The sequence below is a fragment of the Schistocerca gregaria genome, chromosome 2, assembly GCF_023897955.1.
Source record: "Schistocerca gregaria isolate iqSchGreg1 chromosome 2, iqSchGreg1.2, whole genome shotgun sequence".
In the NCBI taxonomy this organism is placed as follows: Eukaryota; Metazoa; Arthropoda; class Insecta; order Orthoptera; family Acrididae; genus Schistocerca; species Schistocerca gregaria.
In genome coordinates, this window is record NC_064921.1 from 197001214 (window position 1) to 197023496 (window position 22283).

General features: G+C 39.1%; 1 protein-coding gene across 2 annotated transcripts in view; it reads right to left on the reverse strand.

The window, feature by feature from the left end:
* Positions 1–22283, reverse strand: part of LOC126336668 (solute carrier family 17 member 9) — a 103747-nt gene that overhangs the window by 59485 nt on the left and 21979 nt on the right. For both annotated transcript variants that reach the window (XM_050000615.1, XM_050000616.1), the window contains exons 2-5: positions 14852–15198; positions 14547–14720; positions 4354–4516; positions 4172–4268 (exon numbers count right to left, since the gene is read on the reverse strand). In XM_050000615.1, the coding sequence (XP_049856572.1) occupies positions 4172–4268; positions 4354–4516; positions 14547–14720; positions 14852–15198 (781 nt within the window). The remainder of the gene's footprint in view (positions 1–4171; positions 4269–4353; positions 4517–14546; positions 14721–14851; positions 15199–22283) is intronic.

Consider the following 22283-nt stretch of genomic DNA (forward strand, 5'->3'; position numbering starts at 1 on the left):
TAGTTTCTCCTGCGTGCTGTGCCCTGCACTTTAATTTATGTTCAGCCTTGCACTTCTGTTGTTGTGTGTCGCCGAAATACTTGTGCAGTTCTGCCTGGAATACTTACCAGCTTGTGAACTTCTCCTCGTTGTTCTCATACAATTGCTTGGCAGTGCCCTCCAAGTAGAAAAATACATTAGTCAAACACATGGTGTCATCCCATTTGTTAAATTTGGCTATACGCTCATATACCTTCAGCCATTTGTTTGCATCTTGGTCATTGTCACCAGAGAACCCAGAAGGAGGTCTCATGTGGTGGCACACAGTTGCTATCATCGTAACGTTGTCTTCTTCTTCTGTCTCTGGTAGATTGCGATCTGTTGAATATGGCTCGAACTCGGGTTTCTCGCCACATAAAAGGTGGCTCTGTTGTGGCCTGATGGGAGCCACTGTGTCGTCGATAATGTGCGCTACCACAAGTTCAAATACCCGGCGTCTCCACCAGAATAATGTCATGTAGAAGAAGGTGTAATTAGATGAATGACATACACTAACTTCACTTAGCGAAGGTTTATTCAGCACTTGCAGATACAAGAGTGTGGAGCGAACTGCCTCCAGCCAGAACACATACAGTATATATACAGCTACAGAAAATTCCAGTACAATGATTCTTGATATTGGTGGATACTTCTAGAAATTAAAATTGTTTAGTTCAGGTGAGTTTTGATCTGACGACCCTCTGTGCAACAGTTTAGTATCATAACCACTACACTACAGTGCTACTCAACTTCTTCTGCGACAATATTATTATTCCATCCTCGAATTTCCATTGCTTGATTTTGGCGAGTGGCTTCCTTCCATCTATCAATCCATTGCTGTTTCCATTTGTTACTGCCCTCTATCTTATTAGATAACTCAATGTCCATATTTTCTTTCTCTACTTTCCAAAACCCCCTTGTCACTCATCAACAGCACATGCTTGTCACCCACTCACCAAGTACTGTGCGATGCACTGACTTCCGAACTACCCTGCAGCAATGGTCTCCTTTGATTTTCCTGGTCCTTAAGCATCATCCCACCAACTCCCTTCTACCAAGTGAATTTTCGTGTGTTTTCCTTGATCTGCCTTCACCACGTGTGTGTTCTCATACTTTGATTCAACAATTCTGCTCCCTCCCCTACATTCACGGCTATGTGTGAGCAATTTGTGCTTGTTGAGTGAGTTTTTGTTTTTCTAAATATGAAACACACACTTTGTACAACAGCTAAGACTATTTTTAAATGAGCCCATCTGGCGGTCAAAACCTCATCTTTGTGGTGAGCAGTTATCTATTCTAATTCATATTGCTGTTATTGCATCCTGGATTTTTATTGTTTACTTTCAAATGTTCAATACAACCAAGTGATATGTTACAAAAACTCCCAAAAATGTAATTGTCCCTTACAAAAATAAGTCCTCCAAAACAAGCACATATCTTCCACACTTGGTTACCTAACACAATATGAAATTTATAGATTACTACTCACTGCATTGAGTTGCAGACAGGCACACCAAATGTATGCAATTGGATACTATTAAGCTGTTGGACCACAGCCTCCTTCAGGAGCACAAAGAGGATTACATGAAAGAAGGGTATGTTGCAGGTCACCTTGAACAACTTATTTCTTCATTGAAGACATCACCTACAAAATATACATTGAACAGCCATGGGCAACGGAGTGGCATTATCCTATGCTGACCTTTACATGGGCCATATAAAGGAATTCTTACTGACCACACAGAGTCCCAAACCCATCACCTGGTTCAGATTCATTGCTGACATAATCTTGATCTGGAATGAGGGTGAGGACACCCAATACACATTCCTCCATGACCGCAACACCTCTCCCCCATTTGCTTCACCTGATCCACCTCTGCCTAATGAGCCATCTCCCTTGATGTTGAGTCTCTTCCATACAGCCTAACCCCTAATGATCATCAAAACTGCAGAGACAAGCAGTTCCTCTCCAAATAAGCTGAGGTTCTCAGTGATGGCTTCACAGACTGGAACTACCCTCTTCACCTTTCCAGAAACAGATCTCCCACTCTGTCTCCACAGTCACCTGCCATTGTCCACAAACCAACTAACTAGCCACAAAAAGAGCCTCCTCCTACCACCACCCTTGTTGCTTAGTGAATAAGCAGTACTATCCACTCAAGACTGGAGCAACTGAACACACACTCTGCCAGCATTCTCACTACCTTTTGTTTGATCCTGAAATTAGAACTATCTTCCTTCCTACATCCCTCCTACAGTGGTGTTCGCTGTCCATCCAACCTAAGCAATGTCCTTGCCATGTGACTCATATTCCGGTAATATATATAGAGCCACAACCCGCCCCAGACATCTTCCCACTACTACCTACTTCAGTTCTATCACAAGCATCTCCTGCCCATTCAGACACAGGTTCATGTGTGACAGCAGCCATCTGGACTACTAACTTAGCTGCAATCACAGTGTGGCATTCTACATGAGCATGAACAGTAACAAACAACTATCTATCTGCACTAATGGCAACCATCAAACTGTGGCCAAGATGCAGTTGCCAAGCATGCAACCTATTTTAATCACTGCTTCACAGCCTTTGTAAACTGCATTCTTCCCATCAACACCAACTTTTCTGAATTGTGCCATGGGATCTCTCCCTCCAACATATCCTTTGTTTCACAAGCTGCAACATGGTCTCAGCTTAAAACAGGGATCCAGGAAGTGTAGAATGAATTTATTTTATCTCCACCAATGATCACAAAACTTTTGGTCATTAAACTATTGGTTTCAGTCAGCAATGACCATCTTCAGATCTGCAGCAAGTTGGGAAATGGAATACAACTAGTGAACAGATTATGCATTAGAATAATAAAATACGCCATAACAAAAAATTATTACTTTCATGGATATGAAAATGTACACTTAAAATATGATGAGACATACCTATTTTATAAGCTGTCCTAAAATAATAAAGCCATAGTGGCATTGTCACAAAATATATACAAGCAGCATAGCATCATTGAACATATTTAAATATTTATATCCCACCAGTACACCCACACAGTCCTTTCCCCTTCTCTGAAAACAAGGGGAAAAATATTACAATGCCAAAAACCATGTCAAACTGTAGATTGTGAGGTAGATTTAAAGCCACCAGCATAGACAACTAACAGCTTCATGTTAGCAAGATGACACAAAAAGTACTTCAAACATGACCGGGTGAAAACAGTCTTGCAGAAGCCAGAATTCCTCTGTAGTTTACTCTCAACAAGCATGGAAAATAATAACTGCACAATCTGCAAGATGATCAAATTGTTGGTTTTCTACTGGGCCTTATAATGTTTAATTTTTTCTGTATGTACCGTAATATCTTAATATTATTTTATTATACTGCACAATCAGTTCTTTATTGTATCAAATCATATGTTTAAGTGATGACACCCACATGAAATTGTAGTATATCTGGATGAATAAAAGAAATGAAATTTCATTTTTTTCCATAAGAGAAAGTTTTGTTGAATTTTTTTCTCTAGTTTTCATCTGCAGAAGACACACTACAAATGATGCTTTTCGATTTTGTAATCTGAGAGCGATCCGATAGTATTAGTGGATGACAGGTAGAGATTGGGCTGAAGCAAACAAAACTAAAGTTTCAACACCAACATTCAACCTGTCATTATTTCTTTTTAGCTACCCAACCTACAGGAATGAACTAGAAATTTAACTACCTATAAGATGCCTCTACAATAGAACACTGTGCATGAGCCACTGCCTGCAATCTGCTTACTGTCAATAAGAGAAGCTTTCTGGTCTCCCTATCTTTCTACCATGGACACTACCAGTTGCTGCAATGTTTGCTCCATGTCAGACTTTTACCACAATGCTACAACATAATTTCAATATATATTTTTCTTACAAACTCTTGCTCACAGCTTACTCAGTTTGCCTCACTATGACAACCATCCTGATTGTGGTCTCACTTGGAAGTGTAAATGGTGGTTCATACATAATTAATACCTCTTCATTAGTGGAGGTCTACAGGAATAAACAATTACATCTTTCAGTACAACATTATCAAAAATTACAAAAAACAAAGAAAACACATTTACTTTCAAATAGCAAATCTGATTATCATAATTAATAACTATGCAAATATAGTTACCTTAGCTTCAGGGTACATATCATGAAAATATGTTGGCAGCCATGATAATAAAAGAAAAAAACAATTGTTCTGGCATGTATGTCCAAGCACACAAGACCTGCAACATAATTTCTCTATATAACACATTTATAAGTGTTCAAAGCATTTATGTCCAATGATGTACATTATCATTCTGTACTTACCAGAAAGAAAGATTTGTAAAAAGTCTCATCCATGGTACCGGCAAGCTTTCTTTGATATAAAGAGGTGGGTGTGGCTTTGAAGGCAAATACAGGTTATTTTTTCTTCTGTTTAGGGACAGGGCATAGAAATTTAGTAGAAGTATCCATAATAAAACAAGGGAACCTAAAAAATAAAGGTGACAAACACATTAAAATGGTGTAATTGTTATCCGTCATGGAATGTTTTACAACTAAGTTCATTACACAGATTGAAAGTCTAGATTTCATTTGCTCACTTAAGAACATAATGACCTGTCAACCGAATGAGTATCATAAATGTGGCTTCACTCCAGTATTGTGAGGACTGGATCAAAGTCTTGGCTAAAGCCATCCTCACAGGGGACGTGTATCTCATTGTGAAGCATGCCAGATGTGGTTTCCATCATAATGAGCTGGTGTATCATATGAGACATGATCCTCATCATGATTTCCAACTGAAGCACTCTCCAGTGGCAATTGTTAGCTATATCTGAATCATAAACCACACAGGTCGTCTACAAAAACAGATGGGCTTAAAACTTCTGTGTTAGCGTTTTGAAATATACATTTGCTTCCTTTTCCTTATGCTAGCCATGTTGCCCTGTTTGACATATACATTAATAAAATTAGAATATTCATGAACATGGGATAAGTGGAAAGAAAAGTTTGAGCCTTGCACTAGGAGACACATGTGAGGGTTTGTGCTCCTGTACAGATACATTATTTATATTCTAATAACAGTTAGTTTAGAACAAATTAATCATTAAACTAGTATATTAGTTTGTTTCTTCAGCTTACTATTAAATGTTTCACTTTTCTTAACATATTATTCCAGAAAATGCAAATCATTCCTGAAGTAGGGTTGTAGTCAAATTTTTATTTACATTTTGGAACAGTAAACTTAAAGGATCCCATTTAATTGTTCTTTTTTCCTTTCCAGCAGTGTCAGTAGAATGTATCCTTCCATTATTAAGTTTATGTTTCCAGAAAGTAGTGTAAGTCTTAAATTAAGAATGTAAGAAAATACAGCTTGCTACTTACCTCAAACAAGACACGTCAAGTCGCAGACAGGCACGATTAGAAGGCATTTACCTAAAGCTTTTGGTCACAACCTCATCAATGAAAGATTGATACACACAGTTTTCACACACACACAAGCAGGCACACCTCACGCACACATGACCACCAACTCTAGCATCTCAAGCCGGAAGAATATGTTGCACCATCATCCTACATGTGGTCTCCTTTACAGGCGAATGAATCTTTCCTAAAATTCTCCCAATAAACTGAAGTTGACCATTTACCTTCCCTACCACAGTTCTCACATGCTCGTTCCACCTCATATCACTTTGCAACATTAGGCCCAGGTAGTTATACGCCTTGACTGTATCAAGCGGGACACTAGTAATACTGTATCTGAACGTCACAGGCTTGATCTTCCTACATTAACTTCCACATTAACTTACATTTTTCCACATGAAGAGCTATCTGCCATTCATCACACCAACTGGAAATTTTGTCTAAGTCATCTTGTATCTTCCTACAGTCACTCGACTTTGACCTTACCCCACAGCATCGTCAGCAAACACCTGCAGATTGCTGCCCACCCTGTCTGCCAAATCATTTATGTATATAGAGAACAACAGCGATCTTATCACAATTACCTGGGGCACTCCTGACAATACCCTTGTCTCCGATGAGCACTCACTGTCAAGGACAACATACCGAGTACTATTATTTAGGAAGTCTTCAAGCCACTCACGTATCTGTGAAATTATTCCATATGATCATGCCTTCATTAATATACTGCGATGGGGCACCATGTCAAATGCTTTCCAGAATATATAGAAATATGGAATCTGCCTGTAGCCCTTTATCCATTGTTCACTGTATACCATATCACATGAGTGATATTTTCTCCTGATTTGTGGACATATTTCAAACTGATAATATATTAAATGATTCTGCAGCAAACAGAACTTAGGGATATTGGTCTGTAATTTTGTGGGTCCATTCTTTCACCCTGCTTATATACTGGAGTCACCTGCACTTTTTTCCAGTTGCTTGAATCTTTGTGCTGGGTTAGAGATTTACGATAAATGCAAGCTAGGTAAGGGGCCAATGCCTTTGTTAAATCAAACTGGGATTCCATGCGGACCTGGTGATTTATTTGTTTTCAAATCTTTCAGTTGTTTCTCTACACCAGGTATGCTAATTACTATGTCGTTCATACAGGAGTCTGTCTGATGGCCAAATGACAGTACGTTTGTACAATTCTCCTGTGTGAACGATTTCTCGAACTTGAAATTCAAAACTTCAGATTCTGTTTTGCTATCTTCAACTGCCACACCAGACTGGTTAACAAGGGACTGAATGGAAGCCTTAGACCCACTTAGCAATTTTACACACAACCACAATTTTTTCGAGTTCTCTGCCACATCTTTTGCTAAGGTCTGACAGTGGTAGTTGTTGTATGCTTCGCGCATAGCTCTTTTCAGAGATGCATGAATTTCTACTAACTTTCACTTGTCATCATTTGTGCATTCCATTTTGAACTGAGAGTGCTACAGCCTCTGCTCCCTCAGCATATGCTGAATTTCATTATTAAACCACAGTGAGTTTTTTCTATTTTTTATCCACTTACCGGGCATATAATTCTCCAGACCATGATTTACAATCTGTTTAAACCTTGCCTGTAATTCCTCTACATCCATCTTATTGGAACTAAGTATTTAAATTCATGGTCTAAGTGAGTTGTTAATGACTGCATCTGCTCTGACTAGCAGAAGCACTCTCCTACCCTTCTTGAGTGATTTATTAACTTTAGTAATCACAGTTGCTATAATGACATTATGATCGCTAAGCCCTGTTTCTATACTGACATGGACAATAAGGTCTGGCCTATTTGTAGCTACAATGTCTCAGATATTGCCATTGTGTATGGGCTCCAGAGCTAGCTGCTCAAGACAGTTTTCAGAAAACGTGTTCATAAGCACTTTGCATGACTGTCTGTCCGTCTGTCCGCCCCCCCCCCCCCCCCCTCAACACACACACACACACACACACACACACACACACACACACACACACACACACACACACACACACACACACACACACAGACAGAGAGAGAGAGAGAGAGAGAGAGAGAGAGAGAGAGAGAGAGAATCCCTAGACAAACCAGTCTACACTTGGCAGGTTAAAGCCGCCTCCAACTAGTAATGCATGATCTTGGTATTCCATGATCTTGGTATTTATGTGCTATTGACCGTAGACTTTCTTTGAAAGACTGTCACAGCAGAATCAGATGGCCAGTAAAAACATCCAGCAATTAACTTGGTTGAAAGAGAATTAGAGTAACTTTATCAAAATGAAACTTTTGAATGGACTAAAATGTCTGAGTAAAAAAAATAAAAAAAATGTTATAATCACAATCAGTGTTTAGTAAAAAATAATACTGTGAGTGCAACACCAAAATATAAAGCACGACTCGCAGTCAATGGATATTCACAAAAATAAGGGATAGAGTGCGGAGAAACTTTTTCACCAGTAGTAAAATATAAATCACTTAGGTAGCTTTTAGCCCTGGTAATAAAAGAAGATTCACAAATTCACCAAATGGATGTAAAGACAGCTTACTTAAACGGGAACCCGATCATCACACACAAAGAAAATTTTGAAAAAGTTTGACACGAGTGGCTGTAAACCCATTTGTACACTGATAGAACCAGGAGCCAAGTAAATAACCAGTGAAGAAGATGTAGACTGCAATTAAAACATACCATATTTAGAAGCAGTAAGGAGCCTTTTGCATTTGTGACAAATATTGATGGCTGATATTGCTTTTGCCACAAATATCATAAGCAGATTCTGCATAAGCCCAAGAGCCAGTTAAAAGGATATTTAGATATCTAAAGAGGACAACAGACTATAAATTAAGACACTGTAAAAAGGGAAATATAAAAATTGATGGTTACAGTAATGCAGACTGGGGAAGTGAGTTGGAGAGTGGACATTGCGTTACTGGATATTGTTTTAGGTTACTTGGGAGACTTATATCATCATGCCTTGAGTACTGCAGAAGCTGAGTATATGGCTCTGTCACACACAATTCAAGGAGCATTGTGGATCAGGACTTTAATGGCTGACAGCACCTAATATCAGTGTGGAACCCACAAATATATTTTTTGACAGCCAAAGATAATGTTGCTAGTGCCAGAACCAAACACATCTATATAAAGCACCATTTCATGAGGGGTATAATGAAGTACACTATTTAGGCACATAAGAGATGTTGGCTGATCTACTAACCAAACCCTTGAACAAGAAGAAATTTCAGAAGATGTGAAACAATATGGTTTGACCTGTGAAAGTGACATCCAAAATGTTTCTTCAGAGGGGGGTGTTGGGGATATAAGAACAATAATTTTTATGTGAATGTGTATGTGGCACCGTATAGTGCACAGAGTGTAACAAACCTCTATGACTACTTTGTACACTCTGTGGCAATGCCTTAGCTACATACTGTAAACACGCAGTTCTATACAAGGGACATTAAAATACAATTTGCTTATTAATGCATTTTTCACATTCAGAATTATTTATTTTTCTGTGCCTTCTTGGTATTCGCTTAGCTCACCATCAAGCTGTTCATGAATTCTGAAATACAGAACCTTGGAAAAAAATTTATAAGTAATATCCAGCAGGGATATACCCCTATAATTATTTGGATCTGATCTATCTCCTTTTTTGTGTAGTGGATGGATTATTGCAACATTCCATTCCTCTGATAACTTCTCAGTATTCCAAGTGTCAGTAAGATGTTTGTGTAAGTTCAGAATAGTTTGTACATTTGCATATTTCCAAAGTCCTGCCACTAGTAGGTTCTCACCTGCTGCTTTATAATTCTGAAGTGAGTTAATTGCTGCTTGTACTTAATCTGGATGTAGTGGTATAACTCTTTCTAAATGCATTTTGTTTCTTGGATAGGGGTCAAATTCCAAATGATGTTCAGGTTTCTCACTATTTAGTAACTGTTTGAAATATTTAACCAATATCATTAAATTGTAATAATTGTTATGTGCTACCCTTCTGTTTGCATCCTTAATCATAAGAGTAGGTGGAGTGTAATTCAGCTGGTACTGTTTGAATGTCTGATAGTAATCTCTTGTCTTGTGGTGATTGAAAGCATCCTTGATAGATTTTAGTGAGTCCTTATGAAATTGCCTTTTGACCCTTCCAATTTCTTTGGCAGTTGATTGTCCAGCATTTATTAATTCCTCACTGAAGCTTTCAGTTCTCTTTTGGTGGTCATTTAACGAGGCCTTAGTCTATGTTGAGGATAAAGCTGTCCTGATCAAATTATTAGTCTCAAATGGATAATGAAACATCAAAGGGCCAGGAACAAGAAGCTAGTGATCACCTTTGTTGATTTTAAAAAAGCCTACAATAGTATCCATCGTGAATCCCTACCATCAATTCTTAAAGAATTTAGCTTACATCAGAAACTTGTCAACCTCTTTGCAGTCACCCTTCAAAATACGAAACCTAGAGTAAGGTTCAGAAACGAATTCTCTGAACCTTTTGATAGTCATACTGGCCTTTGACAAAGCGATGGATTGTCTCCACTATTGTTCATTTGTGTGCTGGAGAAAATCGTGCATCACTGGAAAAAGATACACATACCATCTGTTAAGATTGGAAGAAAGATCTGACTTAACTGCCTTGCATTTGCAGATGATTTGGCGCCGTGAGCAAACAATAATGATGAAGCAGAGGTTCAGATAGAACAACTCAAACCATTAGCGGTAAACGTTGAATTGCAAATTTTGTTTGAGAAAACAGAAATGATGCCCAGCTTCCCAGTTGACACGTCCCATATCATACTACATAATGAACCATGGACCTTGGCGTTGGCGGGAGGATTGCATGCCTCAACGATACAGATAGCCGTACCGTAGGTGCAACCACAATGGAGGGATATCTGTTGAGAGGCCAGACAAATGTGTGGTTCCTGAAGAGGGGCAGCAGCCTAATCAGTAGTTGCAGGGGCAACAGTCTGGATGATTGACTGATCTGGCCTTGTACCACTAACCCAAACGGCCTAGCTGTTGTGGTACTGCGAACAGCTGAAAGAAAGAGGAAACTACAGCTGTAATTTTTCCCGAGGGCATGCAGCTTTATTGTATGATTAAATGATGATGGCATCCTCTTGAGTAAAATATTCCGGAGGTAAAATAGTCCCCCAATTTGATCTCCGAGCAGAGACTACTTAAGAAGACGTCGTTATCAGTAGAAAGCAAACTGGCATTCTATGGATCGGAGCGTGGAATGTCAGATCCCTTAATCGGGCAGGTAGGTTAGAAAATTTAAAAAGGGAAATGGATAGGTTAAATTTAGATACAGTGGGAATTAGTGAAGTTCGGTGGCAGGAGTACCAAGACTTTTGGTCAGGTGAATACAGGGTTGTTGTTGTTGTTGTTGTTGTTGTTGTTGTTGTGGTCTTCAGTCCTGAGACTGGTTTGATGCAGCTCTCCATGCTACTCTATCTTGTGCAAGCTTCTTCATCTCCCAGTACCCACTGCAACCTACATCCTTCTGAATCTGCTTAGTGTAGTCATCTCTTTGTCTCCCTCTACGATTTTTACCCTGCACGCTGCCCTCCAATACTAAATTGGTGATCCCTTGATGCCTCAGAACATGTCCTACCAACCGATCCCTTCTTCTGGTCAAGTTGTGCCACAAACTTCTCTTCTCCCCAATCCTGTTCAATACTTCCTCATTAGTTATGTGATCTACCCATCTAATCTTCAGCATTCTTCTGTAGCACCACATTTCGAAAGCTTCTATTCTCTTCTTGACCAAACTATTTATCGTCCATGTTTCACTTCCATACATGGCTACACTCCATACAAATACATTCAGAACTGACTTCCTGACACTTAGATCTATACTTGATGTTAACAAATTTCTCTTCTTCAGAAACGCTTTCCTTGCCATTGCCAGTTTACATTTGATATCCTCTCTACTTCGACCATCACCAGTTATTTTGCTCTCCAAATAGCAAAACTCCTTTACTACTTGAAGTGTCTCATTTCCTAATCGAATTCCCTCAGCATCACCTGACTTAATTCGACTACATTCCATTATCCTCGTTTCGATTTTGTTGATTTTCATCTTATATCCTCCTTTCAAGACACTATCCATTCCGTTCAACTGCTCTTCCAAGTCCTTTGCTGTCTCTGACAGAATTACGATGTCATCGGCGAACCTCAACATTTTTTTTCTTCTCCATGGATTTTAATACGTACTCCAAATTTTTCTTTTGTTTTCTTCACTGCTTGCCCAATATACAGATTGAATAATATCGGGGAGAGCCTACAACCCTGCCTCACTCCCTTCCCAACCACTGCTTCCCTTTCATGTCCCTCGACTCTTATAACTGCCATCTGGCTTCTGTACAAATTATAAATAGCCTTTTGCTCCCTGTATTTTACCCCTGCCACCTTCAGAATTTGAGATAGAGTATTCCAATCAACATTGTCAAAAGCTTTCTCTAAGTCTACAAATGCTAGAAATGTAGGTTTGCCCTTCCTTAATCTAGCTTCTAAGGTAAGTCGTAGGGACAGTATTGCCTCAGGTGTTCCAACATTTCTACGGAATCCAAACTGATCTTCCTCGAGGTCGGCTTCTGCCAGTCTTTCCATTCGTCTGTAAAGAATTCACGTTAGTATTTTGCAGAATCTGTCAGCACCTGCTTTCTTTGGGATTGGAATTATTATATTCTTCTTGAAGTCTGAGGGTATTTCGCCTGTCTCATACATCTTGCTCACCAGATGGTAGAGTTTTGTCAGGACTGGTTCTCCAAAGGCCGTCAGCAGTTCCAATGGAATGTTGTCTACTCCGGGGGCCTTGTTTCCACTCAGGTCTTTCAGTGCTCTGTCAAACTCTTCACGCAGTATCGTATCTCCCATTTCATCTTCATCTACATCCTCTTCCATTTCCATAATATTGTCCTCAAGTACATCTCCCTTATATAGACCCTCTATATACTCCTTCCACCTTTCTGCAGCACTAGGTTTAATAATGAATAAGAAAATAGGTGTACGGGTAAGCTACTACAAACTGCATAGTGAATGCATTATTGTGGCCAAGATAGATACGAAGCCCACACCTACTACAGTAGTACAAGTTTATATGCAAACTAGCTCTGCAGAGGATGAAGAAATTGATTAAATTTATGATGAGATAAAAGAAATTATTAAGGTAGTGAAGGGAGATGAAAATTTAGTAGTCATAGGTGACTGGAATTCAACAATAGGAAAAGGAAGAGAAGGAAACGTAGTAAGTGAATATGGATTAGGGCTAAGAAATGAAAGAAGCAGCCACCTGGTAGAATTTTGCACAAAGCATAACTTAATCATAGCTAACACTTGGTTCAAGAATCATAAAAGAAGGTTGTATACATGGAAGAACCCTGGAGATACTAGAAGGTTTCAGATAGATTATATAACGGTAAGACAGAGATTTAGGAACCAGGTTTTAAAATGTAAGACATTTCCAGGGGCAGATGTGGACTCTGACCACAATCTATTGGTTATGAACTGTAGATTAAAACTGAAGAAACTGCAAAAAGGTGGGAATTTAAGGAGGTGGTATCTGGATAAACTGAAAGAACCAGAGGTTGTACAGAGTTTCAGGGAGAGCATAAGGGAACAATTGACAGGAATGGGGGAAAGAAATACAGCAGAAGAAGAATGGGTAGCTTTGAGGGATGAAATAGTGAAGGCAACAGAGGATCAAGTAGGTAAAAAGACGAGGGCTAGTAGAAATCCTTGGGTAACAGAAGAGATACTGAATTTAACTGATGCAAGGAGAAAATACAAAAATGCAGTAAATGAAGCAGGCACAAAGGAATACAAATGTCTCAAAAATGAGATCGACAGGAAGTGCAAAATGGCTAAGCAGGGATGGCTAGAGGACAATTGTAAGGATGTAGAGGCTTGTCTCACGAGGGGTAAGATAGATGCTGCCTACAGGAAAATTAAAGAGACCTTTGGAGAAACAAGAACCACTTGCATGAATATCAAGAGCTCAGATGGAAACCCAGTTCTAAGCAAAGAATGGAAAGCAGAAAGGTGGAAGGAGTATATAGAGGGTCTATATAAGGGAGATGTACTTGAGGACAATAGTATGGAAATGGAAGAGGATGTAGATGAAGATGAAATGGGAGATATGATACTGCGTGAAGAGTTTGACAGAGCACTGAAAGACTTAAGTCGAAACAAGGCCCCGGGAGTACACAACATTCCATTAGAACTACTGACATCCTTGGGAGAGCCAGTCCTAACAAAACTCTACCATCTGGTGGGCAAAATGTATGAGACAAGCGAAATTCCCTCATACTTCAAGAAGAATATAATAATTCCAATCCCAAAGAAAGCAGGTGTTGACAGATGTGAATATTACTGAACTATCAGTTTAATAAGTCACAGCTGCGAAATACTAACGCGAATTCTTTACAGACGAGTGGAAAAGCTGATAGAAGCCGACCTCGGGGAAGATCAGTTTGGATTCCGTAGAAATGTTGGAACACATGAGGCAATACTGACCCTACAACTTATCTTAGAAGAAAGATTAAGGAAAGTCAAACCTACATTTCTAGCATTTGTAGGCTTAGAGAAAGCTTTTGACAATGTTGACTGGAATACTCTCTTTCAAATTCTGAAGGTGGCAGGGGTAAAATACATGGAGCTAAAGGCTATTTACAATTTGTACAGAAACCAGATGGCAGTTATAGGAGTTGAGAGGCATCAAAATGAAGCAGTGGTTGGGAAGGGAGTGAGACAGGGTTGTAGCCTCTCCCCAATGCTATTCAATCTGTATATTGAGCAAGCAGTAAAGGAAACAAAAGAAAAGTTCGGAGTAGGCATTAAAATCCATGGAGAAGAAATAAAAAATTTGAGGTTTGCTGATGACATTGTAATTCTGTCAGAGACAGCAAAGGACTTGGAAGAGCACTTGAATGAAATGGACAGTGTCTTGAAAGGAGGGTATAAGATGAACATCAAAATTTTAAAATTAGTCTGCAAAAATGTGAGCTGATGACAACACTCTAGAACGAGGCATTCATAAAAAAAAAATTTATACTAAGGAGTTTAGTGGAAGTTACTTACCAATGCAGTAGAACACAAATGGCCATCCATAATATTCTAACACATTTGATCCCACAACACCAGTGAACAGAGTGCCAACAGCAGACCCTGATGTTAAGATACTAAAAAATGAGGCTCTCTCTTTCTCTGTAATTTTCTGAGCAGTTAAGCTACTCAGGCTGGGAAAATGGACACCTATCAGAAGAATACAATTATCACAATACATTCTCTTAAAAACTTGATTGTGGAATATATATCATCATTATTTAATGTTCTGCATAATATCTCTATTTGTAAATTACGCTTAAAATTGTGTAAACAATCACCTTGAAATGCTCCATGCAAAACTCTTATGAATACAATAAAATTTACAGAAATACTGGCATCTGAAAACAGCCATATCATTTGAGGCATGAAAAAAGTAACAATGCACCATCCAATCCCAGCAATTAATATTACTTTTTGTCCTCCAATTCTATCACTCAAATAACCACCGAACACCTGAGTCAGAGTGTATCCCCAAAAAAAGCTCGACAATATCATCCCTGAGTCTTTTTTGCTCCAGCCACGTTCCTTGGTAATTTCTGGTATAGCAAGGGGGACAGAAGTCCTGCTTGCATAAAGAGCTGAGGTCCCCAAAAATAATGTGAGCAGCCATCTACGTTTTTCATTTCTGGAAATAAAGAAAAAGCATATAAATCTTACATAGGAAAAAGCGATGACAAACATCCATGTTTAAATAATAAGTCAAGGAAGACAAAGACGCTGACACATCTCTGAGGTACACCTAGTAAAACACAATAATGGTCACACCAACTGATCTATGTTTTTTTAACAGAATGGAAGATCCATTACAATGTGGAGGTGCACACAGGCATGTCGATGTATTAGTTGTATTGACTGAGTTCATATTGTTGAGGATTATACCTCTTGATGAGATAAGATTAACATGTATTTATGAGCATTTTTTATGTATAAAACAAGTTATGATTGCTGATAGCAAAAATGAGCAAAGAACGTGCTTTTTTGGATAAATATGACAGGGTATAACACATGTTTCAACTAACATTAATGATTTCTTTTGCATTGTAACAGACAGTAGCTTGAGTTTGTCATGAGCTAGTTCACTGTCTGTATCAGCAAAAGTCCAATTAATTCTGTAACCAAATCCAAGGTTCATCAATAATAAAAAAGAAAAGCATCCAAGAAGCAAGTTGATCACTGAGTCCACACCCAATGTAATAGTGCTGTAAGCAAATAGATAATATACAAAGATGTATAACCATGAACACAGTACTGAAGTAGTAAGTGATGGTTGGTCCTCCATCAGAGACTAGCCATTAGACATCAACCTACTTGCCTGCTGATTGTGCAGGTTGTGAGTGGAGCTTTCATCACAAACTCACTGGTGGCCCATCCTTAAGGTATCAACTGTTTCCTCATCTGCACTTTTGTTGGTATCTGGTGAGGATACCAAAGTCACCCTAATGCAAGAAGGCAGTTAATTACTTGTCTGAGAAGTCAGTACTAGAAAGAGATTCCAGGAGAGCACAACCATGACTCACATATCAAATAACAGGTTTGCACTCAACTTAAATGAGATACAAACTGAAATAATGCCTTTTGAAATTGTTCGTGAAAATCAAGAGCCTTATCATGCCTGTAATGGCAGTGAGAGTAAAAGCTGCAGATAAATCTAAGTACCTGGGTAGATTTGTGATGTCAAAAAACCAGACTGGTCTTGAAGCCAATAGACGCACTGGAATAGTAGCTACTAAATTTGCAAAACTGAATTGGCATTTCCACAACTTTAATGATTTATTTATATATGAAGCTTTGAGCATATAAAACTGTTACCTTTTTTAAATTTTCTGTATATTTCAAACTCTGTGCCTGAATCGAAGTTGTGTAAAAACAAAATTGAACTGCTTAAATCTGAAGTTTCTCTTGTCCAGTATCCACAAGAAGTGGAGTGCCATGTGAGGAATTATGATGTACTAAAGTGGACCTTCCTACTGAAAAATCAATGTAGGTGGGTGTGATATGTGTTATAAATCTTGTCAGTGCAATGGAAATGTTACAGCACTGCTGTCTTTAGCATGGAGATGACTGCTGGCTGGTCAGAACTCGTTTTGTCATTGTGAAATGCTCGTGCAATTACTATGTCATATAAAAGAACTTAATTTGCAACAGGAAAAGTCTTTCATGATGTGCAACAAAATGAGATGAAACTTTGTTTCAGATAGTTTATGAAATGTAGCATGAATCATTGTAAGCAAGAATGTATATAGTATAAACAGTTTACAGTTGAACATGCTAATTAGTAGTAAATAACACAAAATTGGGCAGAAGCATACACAATAGAAATATTAAAAATACTGAATGACAAAAGGAGTCTAATAAAACCAAGAACTAAACAACAGTATGAGTGTGTGAAGATCATCATCAACTGTGTGGCATATCAGTGCACCAAGATAAAAATTAGACTCACTATCCACGAAAGAACCCATGGTAGGATTAAGGCATATACTTTGTGGTGATACATAGCTGCCATATGGACAGTAGTTGTGGTAAAGGTGCCCCCACATCTGACTGAATAGGCAATGGCTGCATAAAGGTTAGCCGGCCAGAGTGGCCGAGTGGTTCTAGGCGCTTCAGTCTGGAACCACGTGACCACTACGGTCAAAGGTTCGAATCCTGCCTCGGGCATGGATGTGTCTGATGTCCTTAGGTTAGGTAGGTTTAAGTAGTTCTAAGTTCTAGGGGACTGATAACCTCAGAAGTTAAGTCCCATAGTGCTCAGAGCCATTTGAACCATTTGCATAAAGGTTATAACAGGTGGGGACAGGTCTTGTGTGCAAATTGTTCACAAGCAACTGACTCATGGAACGTGAGGTTGGGAGAGAGTAGTGTAAGAGTGTTATTTGCACGAAAGTAGTGGAAGAAACCATTGTTACCTGACTGATTTTTATTTTTCACAGTTTTTCTGATTTAAGATTAAGAGCCACTTTCACTTCCCTGCTCCACATGAAGTTCTTTTCTATTTTATATGACATAATCATATGAGCATTTCACAATGACAAAACTAGTTTGATCAGCCAGTGGTTATCTTCATGCTAATGGCAGCACTGATGTAACATTCCCACTGTCAACAATGAGCACTGTTGATATCACAATGGGAATGTTACATTATTGCTTTCCACATTTGTCTTTAGCCTGAAGATGCTCTCTGGTTGCTCAAATCATGTAAAGGCATTGTGAAGTACTGATGTGATTGTGTAATATAAAAAAATAAAAGAATTGAGCAATCAATCACCCACTTAATCTCTATAGATAGATCGTAATTTTTTTCAAAAAAAAAAAAAATCTTTAACATGGAAAACTTATGAGACAGTAGAATAAAAACCCCAGTATCTTTAAATGTAGCAGTACTGAATAATTCCACCTACTCTGTCGTTCTTAAAATGAACGAATTGTTTCATTGTTTTTAGAATTTACTTTTAATCCACAGTTACCTAGTAAATATGAAAACTACTTCATAGTATGTTTTTCATACCACTGTTCAGACAATAGTTTATGTTTTTTTGGTTGCTAAGTACTAAGGTTTCTGATCACAGGAATGTTTGATTTTACCTTCAATATTACGTAGGAAAACATAATAATGGATACAAATTAAATTCTGATTCAAAAGTGGGACCTAATTAATTTCTGTTTACTAATGCTTAGAAATTATTGATGAATGCAAGGAAATGAGTGCTAATTACATTATGCTATTGACTAGAATTACATAATTACAGGAAATAAGTCTAATTTGTGAAATATTGGTATAAATGTTCTCCACTGTAAACAATGTATAGAACCATAACACATGGTGAAGTGGAGGTAGTTGTTGACTTGTCATTAGCTGAGTTGTGGCTATGAGTTTCAAGCTGTGAATACACTATGGTTGAGTAAGTAAAAGATACAGTGAAATTACTATCTTGCATAAACTACAGCTGTTCAGTGTGTCAGTTTTTGGGCATTAATCCACCAATGTGTGTATCATTTGGGGTGAATGCCACAAAAGGTAAAGTTTCTTGAACCCTGATTTATTTTTTGTCTGTTCATTTAGACAGACATGGAGTTTTATTAAATGTATACATATCAACACTTACTCCTGGAACTGATTATTCGGTTTCATATATGCATAACTGCACAATGTGTGTTTGTGAGGTCAAGTGCAGCCTTGCATTATATGCACATTTGACTACAGGCCTAAACTTTTCTGGAACTGCTTACTTTGTACACCTGGTGTGAATGTTTTTGTAATAAATATACATTGCTTTTTTGAAAAGTATTCAGTATCTTAGACAAATCACCTAGATTGCTCAAGAAGAGTTAGTGGTCAAGTACATAGATTAGAGAGGAGGAAGAAAGAAAGGTTATAGAGTTTAATATCCCACAACACTAAAAATTAGTTAGGAAGTAATTAAAGGAATCGTCCTTGGGGATATTTAAGGAAACCACATATTAAAAAAAAATGAGTTTTAGCCATTGTATTAACATGATTGATTCAGAGGTTGGATGGCTGCAATATCTGACACTGGGAAGGGAGGAAGGAAGACTGAAGCTTAATGTCCCACTGGTAGCAAGGTCATCAGAGATGGAACACAAGCTCAGATAACATGAGAATGAGGAAGGAAATTGACCACATCCTTTTCAAAGGAACCATTTCAGAGTTTGCTTAAACTGATTTAGGGGAATGACGGATAACTAAATCTGGATTTGAACCATCACCCTCCCAAATGGAAGTCCAGTGTGCCAGTCACTAGACCACCTCACTTGGTTACACACGGGGGTGGAGGGTGATGGCAGGATGAGATGGGTCTAGTACCTCATGCCGTGGAAGTCGAACATGCGCCAGAACAAATGGACGTGGTCAGCCGATAGAGGGCTCCGCGTCCACGGCAGCTATTCCGCGCAGCAGCTCTCGCGCAGTGAGGGTGCCACCGCTACGCCACGTGCAGACAGCGGCTAATAGCCACTCCCTCCGGTTTCGTATATAGGGACCCGCTCTGCTCTAGTCCAGTCAGTCTGGTACTCGCTCTGGATTGAGTTTCTATCTCGGCGGTACTGCATTCTTGTTGTTGCTCGTTGTTGACTTTCGCCTGGCCCTGGTTCCCAGTGGATTTACTGTTGGTGTTTGGTGTTGTGGTTTCTATAAACCTCCATTGTTTATCTCTTCCTTGTTGTGTCAGTCATAGTCGGTCGTGGTTGGTTGTTGTCGGTTGTCGTTGGTCTGTCGTCCAACTCGTCCTTGTATTTACCCGGTGGCGCATGCTCCACCGCCGGCGGCTTCCCTGCCTGGCAGCTCCAATCCGCACCCCAAGGCGTTCCCGCAGTTGGTTGTAGGTACAACAATGGGGATACTGATATATGTCATCAGCCCTTTAACAACTGAGTTTCTACACATTCACAAGTGTTACTGAAGTCACAATCACGACAGAAATTTTTTTATGAGTAACTGACTTGTTATATATTTGGCACTGATGAGTGACACTGGACAGAACACTTCAACTGTAGATTTTTTTGCAAGATAAGCCTGTGAGTCAGATACACCATTCACGCGCAAGAGTCTATGTGAGACTGACATGATCTGCTTATTGGATGTAACTGGATGGGAGTTTGGAGAGAGCTGACGTAGGTAAAAGAGACATCCTTACCGGTGTCCACTAACTTGATCTATCCAGCTTTCAGATTTCAGACTAATTTCAAGAATTATATTCTGTGGAGATGAAACAGAAGCATGAATGAAATACATTGAGGTGACAAAAGTCATGGGACAGTGATATGCACATATACAGATGGTAGTAGTGACATGTACACAAGGTATAAAAGGGCAGTGCATTGACAAGAGCTCTCATTTACACTCAGGTGATTCATGCAAAAAAGGTTTCCAGCATGTTTGTGGCAGCACAACAGGAATTAACGGACTTTGAATATGGAGTGGAAGTTGGAGCTAGAACTATGGGACATTCCATTTCGGATATTGTTCGGGAATCCAATATTCTGATATCCACAGTGTCAAGAGAGTGCTGAGAATACCAGATTTCAGGCATTATATCTCACCATGGACAATGCAGTGACCAAGGGCCTTCACTTAATGGCTAAGAGCAGCTGCATCTGTGTAGGGTTATCCATGTTAACAGACAAGCAACACTGCATGAAATAACCACAGAAATCAATGTGGGACATATGACGAATGTATCTGTTAGGACAGTGCGGTGAAATTTGGTGTCAATGGGCTATGGTAGCAGATAACAAAAATGATTACCTTTGCTAACAGCACAACATTGCCTGCAGCACCTCTTCTCATCTCATGACCACATTGGTTGGACACTAGAGGACTGGAAAACCATGGACTGGTCAGATGAGTCCCAATTTCAGTTGGTAAGAGCTGATGGTAGCGTTCATGTGGTGCAGACTGCCCAAAGCCACAGACTCAAATTGCCAACAAGGCACTGTGCCAGGTGGGGGTGGCTGTAAAATAGTGTGGGTCTAACTAAACCAATCATTTACTGGAAATGGTTATGTTTGACTACCGGGAGACCATTTGCAGCCATTGATGTACTTCATGATCCCAAACAACAACAGAAATTTTATGGACAACAATGTGGCATGTCACCAGGCCACAGTTGTCCACGACTGGTTTGAAGAACATTCTGGATATTTCAAGCAAATGATTTGGCCAACCAGATCACCCAACAAGAGTTTCATCAAACAATTATGGGACATAACTGAAAGGTCAGTTCATGCGCAAAATCCTGCACTGGCAAGACATTTGCAATTATTGATGGCTATAGAGGCAGCATGACTCACTATTTTTGCAGGGGACTTCTCGCAACTTGTTGAGTCCACACCATGTCAAGTCGCTGCATTACACAGGGCAAAAGGAGGTCTGGCACAATATTAGGAGGTATCCCATGAGTTTTGTCACCTCAGTCCTCAAATACATAACAGAGAAGTACAAATATTAAGACACAATGTCTACCACAGCATTTGAAATTTATTAATATCAAATGTCATTATCTACACAAACCTAAAGACATAATATGCCAACAATACAGCTCATTCCACTCACCACACAAAATATTAAAAATGATACCAGGTAATCATGTGATCCTCCACTGCTGATATAAGTCCCAGTAGTGAAGCAATGCATATATTGCAGTAGGTTTATAGAATCAGTACAGTATGGTCAGTTGATGTGGAGATATGACATGATGGTAAAAAAGAGCTACTGTGTTCAGACATGGTTATAAACATTCCACGAATGAAGCTGCACTATCTGTTGATGTATCAATGTAAACTGTCCAACACATCTCCAACGAACGGTCTGCCACAATGGCATACCACTAACAGCCATGAAACATTATATAAGAACAGTAGTCATGAAAGACCCTAATAAACAGGGAACAGTGACAATTGTCATGTACAGTAAATGACAATCGGTTTCAAACCCAACAGGAATTGTTGGCGTCTGTGAACGGAGGTTAATCTCATCCAATTTCCAAGTGAAAATAGTGAAGGGAATTGTATACAATTGGCATCTGAAGTTGGGTACCATGTAAAAGGACATTGCTCAGAGTGGTACATAAAGCTGCGTACCTTCAAGGGTCAGATGACAGAGAAACTGGACAGTAGCTGACTGGAGGCATGTAGTGTGTTGTGACAAATGATGATTCTGCCTCTTTTCAAATGATGCAAGACATCAAGCAC